General features: G+C 31.4%; 1 protein-coding gene across 2 annotated transcripts; it reads right to left on the bottom strand.

Annotated features, from left to right (window-relative positions):
- Positions 295 to 4376, bottom strand: LOC109348090 (protein PLANT CADMIUM RESISTANCE 2-like). Of its 2 annotated transcripts, none has more exons than XM_019588321.1 (5): positions 4134 to 4376; positions 3897 to 3968; positions 3175 to 3387; positions 2673 to 2756; positions 295 to 435 (listed from the first exon to the last, which is right to left on the bottom strand). In XM_019588321.1, exons 1-4 carry the CDS (start codon positions 4312 to 4314, stop codon positions 2674 to 2676), a joined length of 549 nt encoding a protein of 182 aa, XP_019443866.1. In that variant the 5' UTR covers positions 4315 to 4376; the 3' UTR covers positions 295 to 435; position 2673. The 2 variants fall into 2 exon arrangements, with proteins under 2 accessions (XP_019443866.1, XP_019443857.1); XM_019588312.1 differs by having other exon boundaries at positions 2653 to 2756.

Here is a 6433-nt window from a genome sequence, read left to right on the forward strand (position 1 = left end):
CATGTAAAACACATGCTATAACTATTAAAGTACTTATATTTATCATCTAGTGCACTACTTCACCTCGCCATGTTCATTCACATTTGGATTTGTACCCTAGACCTGTGTGAATATTCGTTGGGCCTACTACCCATAAATCCTTGGGTACCCAACAACTACCCATGAATTTGGGAAATATTAAAAAAATTATTGCACGCAACTTATGCAATTGTGACATGCTTCTTTTAATCTTATCAGTTATTTTAGGCAATCAAGAGGTGAAACAATAATAATAAAAATTACATAACAAAATTCAAATACAAGTAGGTAATTTTAAATTGCCAATTAAATACAAATCATTTTACTCAAACAAACATAATTTAAGAGGATGTTTGAGACAATAAGGCATATCAAACATGAGATCCCTCCATAAACATCACTTGGGCCAATTGAGTCCTACAAAATATGAGCACTCAATTTAAAGATTGAATAATCGATAGTATCACAACATCATAAATATGAATTTTGACAAATTTACTAAAAGCCTCATCAATATCATCTAGTATTGTATTTATAACATATATTTACTATATAATATAAATATATGTTGTGTTTATATATTTAGGGATTTAGGATATGTGGGTCCGGATACTTTATTACCCAACTTGCTTAATTTAGGAGCGAGTTTTAAAATCTCCTCCCCAGTTCAAAATCACATAATGATAATTCTTATTTTTTTTGTTTTTATATCTTTCATAGTGTGATGTATTTAAGGTTGATTATATTATGCAAAAGATACATAGATAAAGATTAATTTTAATTGATTGTTTATGTAAAATTAGAGAGTGAGTTTGACGCAACGGTAAGGTTGTTGTTTAGTGACTATAAGACCATGTGTTCAAATTCACTTATAAGGATAACATTACATACATATACCTCCCCAATAAGATTATTATAGCAACGTAGAGTCAACCTTAGATGATGAGAGAGGAGTAGGATCGTAGAAGTAGAGTGTAACACAAAGTGTAGCTCCACTTTAAAGTATTAGGGGAAGAATCAGAAAGTTTTTAGGGTGAAGGACCAGCCATGTTGCACGATTTGAATAGAAGAGATGAATGGAGAAACAATTCAATATTTGCAGCATTATTTTTATAGAAGGAATGAGCTTTTGATAAACTGCCCAATTTCACACATTTGTAGCAACTGTAGAAAAAAAGATGAACGATTTATGAAGTTAGGAGGCTGAAGATGTAAGAGTTAACAATTGTTTTCATTTTAAAAATGTTTTGGTCTTAAAGTTAGGTTAAAAATGGGCAGAACCAGAATCTATGTCAAAACAACCTGAAATTACAGCAAAAAGGTTGATATGAGTGTCTCCTTCCTCAACATGAAAACATGTGTGATTCAGTGATCTGACACTCCAACATGTCGCTCCGCCGTTGATACACTTTTCTGCCCGCATAACCCGATCTCCACCATGATAAGTGTCGAATCGTGCAATTCAATGTTTTGGAGGGTATTCTTGATATTCATACTCCCTAGAGTTCATTAAGTTGGAGTTTTCTATACTGAGCCAGTTGTTAATAAAAATTCTTTGCATTACTGAATAATTGTGTTACCTTGTTATTAAAGAAAATAACCTCTCAAATAGAGGTTATAAAATGAAAAATAAATTAATAAATGGGAAATATATAGGGAATAAAGCCAATTTTTTTTATATAAATTATCAACATTATAATCATGGAGCTAGGAAGATCATTGGGCTGAGGGGCATCTCCCACTCCCTTAGAGATTAGTTTACTTTTTCTTCAATTTCAATATTATTTTCCAATTCATTTTTCTATAATAAACCTTTTATTAGAGAATATTGTTACTTTTATGTGAAGTTAGTGTTAGTTTTGTGTTAGCTTGTCTAAATAAGCAAGCTAACAGCTAGGTCTCCCTTATAAGATTAGTTTAAGTTAGATTAGCTTCTTATGCAAGCTAATAGTTTAGTTCCTCTTATGATTAGCTTGCTGGACAAGCTTGCCACGTGTAACATCTGTAAATAGAGGTATTCATTTTTTGTAATTCACTCTCCACATAAAAATTGTTTTTGTAATGATCATAACAGAAGCAATAACATTTCCATTCTCTATCTCTCTTCTCTTCTCTTTGTTTTCATCTCTCTTCACACCTTTGATCTAGATTTAATTTGTTTAGGCATCAAAAAAAAGTTTGTATGCTAATAAATTTGCCTCTCCAATTTTGACTAGGCATTTTGCAACCGATCTTAACATGAATCAATAGACTCATTTCTGAAGGAGATAATATTTGTAGTGCCACTTGTTATACCTAGATTAAAGTACTGTAAAACGTTTGGTTTTCCGAAATATGATATCACCTGTACCTCAATGGTATGTTTTTCATACATTAATCTAGATATTAATTTAATAAGTAAATTATTATTTTATTGAGATGTGAGTCTATCCTGTAAAACAATTATATTGTGATCTTATAATGTTAGTCTCTACATAAAACCAATTGGGAGTGGATCCTCCCAATTGCTTTGGGTTGAAAACCATATTTATTTGCTTTCCGGTCTCTAAATTTGTATATAGAACTTGATATAGACATATTTTGTATGAAAAAGTTCATAAATACATGATAAGTGCAACTAAAATTATAACTTACAAGAGTATATAATTTGACATATCATCTTTTCATGGCTGGTTCATTTGTTGGAGGTGTTAAATTCATAGCAACTCCACGATTCTGTTGAAGGTTTCCCTGCCACCCTGACAAATATGAAGGTTCCCTCCTATTAAAATTTCATCCACTTAAGTAATAATAACCAAAATTCAATTTGGTAAACACTTTTGATGTTCTAAAAAGATAATACATTATGGAAAGATTGTCAACATAATATATTTTTTTATCATGTAAATATTGTAAGAATTAGAACACTTTTAGTTGTAATATCTGTTAAAGGTAAAAGAAAACATAGAAAAAGAAAACATGGCTTGTGAAATGTAGAGTTTTAAGCCTAATGACATAGTTTCCACTTTTATCCTATGTATTATATAAGAATGATTTTGTCATAAAGAAAATCACAAAATAATAATAATATTAAAGGTCACTAACTGTAAATTAGAACAATATAGAGGAAGGAATTCATGAAAGTATTGTAAATTAGATAAAAAAAGTGATGTATACCCATGACCACTTTATATCCCTGCTTTTCAAGTTCGCGATACTCTTGGCACAAGGCACAAGACTCACAGCAACAGTGAACACAATAATCATTACAAGGGGACTCCTCCAACCTGTACTTGCTCCTCATTTTTTGGCGGTACAGGCAAGAATACATGCATGCATGACCCGTGGTAGCATTAATAAGGGCATATATAGTAGCACTAGCCGTTCCAGCTGCAAATCAGAATTTAGTTAGCACATTATAATAATAGACTAATACTATTGATCATAGTTAACAATATTTTCTAATAATAGAAATTTTTTAAGATATAAAATTAAATCATTAGTTGAGGTTGAGCCTTGGCAAAATAGTATATTGTTTCTGTGTGATCTTTAGGGTCAATGGTTTAAATCCCAAAAATAATTATTTTATTTCGAGAATATAATATTATAAATTAACAATATAATATTATAAGATGGTAGTTTGCCCCAAATGTTCAAACTATTCATTTAGTTGTTTTCATATTTCTTCTGGGTTTCAAATTAACGATGTAATCATTGATTAACTTGGGAGAAAACATGCTCTAATAATTTTGACATTCTATAATCGAAAATTTACAAAATATGACTTGATATGTGTTAATCCATACGGAATATTCTACTATGATTGAAATAGTTATATTCATAGTTCTGCATTAGAACTTAGAAGGTGGGTTTAACATTAATCGTCAGTGTTGACTTACACATTGATCCCTCGTCAACAATCTCTGCTATTTGGCCGAAGGTGACACAGGGACAGCAACAAGTTAAACAACCTGCAAAAACAAGAGGTGTTTTGAGTGTCACCACAATTATGATTGCAACTTAAAACAATGGTTGATAGTATCAAGATTTTTATTTTATTTTGTCAATTAAAAATGGAGAGAGAAAATAAATGAAACATCAATTATAGGAGGTGATGAAGGTTGAGAATGGCACACAGTTTCTGCGGTCGGAGCAGCAGTCAAATAGGCCAGTTGACCAAGGGACTAATGCTTGAGGTGCTGCATATCGGGCACCAGTGGCAGGCGTAAAACCAGTGGCTATAGGTCTATTACCATATGGTGGTGGCTGTGCTTCAGAGTATTGTTCATTAGCATATGGTTTTGATGATGGATGCATATTCAAGTGTGTGTGTTGAGGTTGTACAAATGGTTAGATAGTTTGGAATTTGGATGTTCTGTTTGTGTTGTGTGTGGTTTATTTCTAAATATTTTATAGACTGAGAGAATGGATTGTGAGTGTTAGCCGCCATGTATGGGTCTTGAAGATGAAGACAAGGTCAACTATGGCCAGGACTTGTCACTGGCTACTTGTTTGCATATAAAATCATCCATATGGGTTGCCAATAATTCCATGGGTTGCCATGTCATCTATAAATTGCTTTATTTTACTCAATAGCTATTTAAATTTCCAATCACATCATTTCATGCAATTAAAACATTGTGGTTGTGGTGATTACCATAATTATAGCGTGACTCCGAATTACAATGATACAATTATATTTGGCCGCAACGCAATTATATTAAACCGCATCAGACTACATCAGATCACATTGAATTTAGCAATATTTTTTTATAATTCATATCACAACGGCAGTAATCTGCATTGCAATGTTTGCAATGGCTACAATCATAATAACTACAACTGTTATCATAATCGCAACCGCAGTTTAAAGTAGAGTACAGTGATCAGAGGTGAATAAGGTTGAGAATGGCACAATTTTTGGGTTGGAGAAGCAAATAGGTTAGTGGACCACCAATGAAACATTTATCTAATGATGTAAGGTTCTACTTCCTCACATATTATATTAGGTTAAATGTTAGATTCTTAAGAACGATACTGGTTATGATAGACAACCACATATCAAGATAGAGATTAGATCCTTACTCGTGAGCATAACTTTAGTTATATCATAAAAAATAGGCCACTTGACCAAAGGACTAATGCTTGAGATGTTGCATGCTGGAATGCAATGGCAAGTGTGAAACCAGTGGCTATAGGTCGAATATCATATGCTGGAGGCTGCGCATGAGAGGATAGGTCCCTACTTTTTCCATTAATCATTGGCTACTTGCTCTGCATAATGCATATAATATTATCCACATGGATTAATATAACACTTTACCTGTACAACTTGCATTTTTCCCCTCGTGTTTGGAAAAAACTTGCACCACCATTTTAAGCTTGAGTTTCCATGTCCTTGCCTTGGCTATTTTAAAAGTTTAAATATTATTGTTTACCGGTGATGCTGATTTTAATTTATGTATTTACTATTTTAAGTATTTAGTTATTATTTTGTTTTTAAACATTATTGATTTTCATCATACACGTTTAATTGTGTATGAAACCTTATAAGAATGGTGTAATGCTATCTTCAAATAATTAAAATGTTAAGAGTTTGATTCTTGAAAGTGACACTTATTAGACAGGACAGTATCCTAGAATGAAATAATTTTTTTACCTAAAAGGTTGAGAGGATATCATTGGTGATAAAAAAAATGTTCACATACCTTATAGAGATCATGACAATAATTCAACCTGTGATGACACAATTTTATCTTACTTTATTTTACTCTCATTAAGATTGTACATTTTATTTTATTTTACATTATATTATATTATCTTTTTAAAATTAAATCTATCATTCTTGCTAAAAATAAATTTTATATTACGTATCAAAATGCTAGTATAGACTAAAATCATAATTTTATTTTGTTATAGGGATAAAAAATAAAATTCATCTTTGCTAAAGAATTAAGAGAGAAAACCTCACTCCCATGACGTATCATTTTAAACGTATAATGAATGTAACTAAACTAGTTGCAATTAAAAGAATACTTATACAAAGGAAAGATCCAATTTTTAAAGGGACCCCGAATTCCGTCAAGTATAAAACAAAAGAAAGATAAATGAGATGCATGAATGATTGAGATGGAATATGTACCATATGAATGGTCTTTAGAATAACAACAGTAATATCAATATCCAAATCCAAAAGCATACCCTACCTGTAAATAACTCCAAAAAATGATAGCTGTTTTCCACACATTGTCGTAGTTTCATTAAAGCATATTGACTAAGATCTAACCTTCACCAAAGTTTTCCGATGGCTCCCTTAAAAAAAAGCACAATTTGATAAACATTTTACCAAACATATCATAAACACATTATCTATCCATTCAAAGTATTTACACTAATGCACAACTCAACTTACTCCCTTTTTAGTTCAAGTGATCAA

This window comes from Lupinus angustifolius, chromosome LG01 (assembly GCF_001865875.1).
Source record: "Lupinus angustifolius cultivar Tanjil chromosome LG01, LupAngTanjil_v1.0, whole genome shotgun sequence".
Classification (NCBI taxonomy): Eukaryota; Viridiplantae; Streptophyta; class Magnoliopsida; order Fabales; family Fabaceae; genus Lupinus; species Lupinus angustifolius.

What these genes read in the sequence shown, in the direction of transcription:
- LOC109348090 (XM_019588321.1), bottom strand. Translation starts at nt 4,314, where the DNA reads ATGCATCCATCATCAAAACCATATGCTAATGAACAATACTCTGAAGCA. An exon ending in CTGCTCCGACCGCAGAAACT is followed by an intron (nt 3,969 to 4,133) that starts GTGTGCCATTCT and finishes TTGTTTTTGCAG; the next exon opens with GTTGTTTAACTTGTTGCTGT. An exon ending in TGTTGACGAGGGATCAATGT is followed by an intron (nt 3,388 to 3,896) that starts GTAAGTCAACAC and finishes TCTGATTTGCAG; the next exon opens with CTGGAACGGCTAGTGCTACT.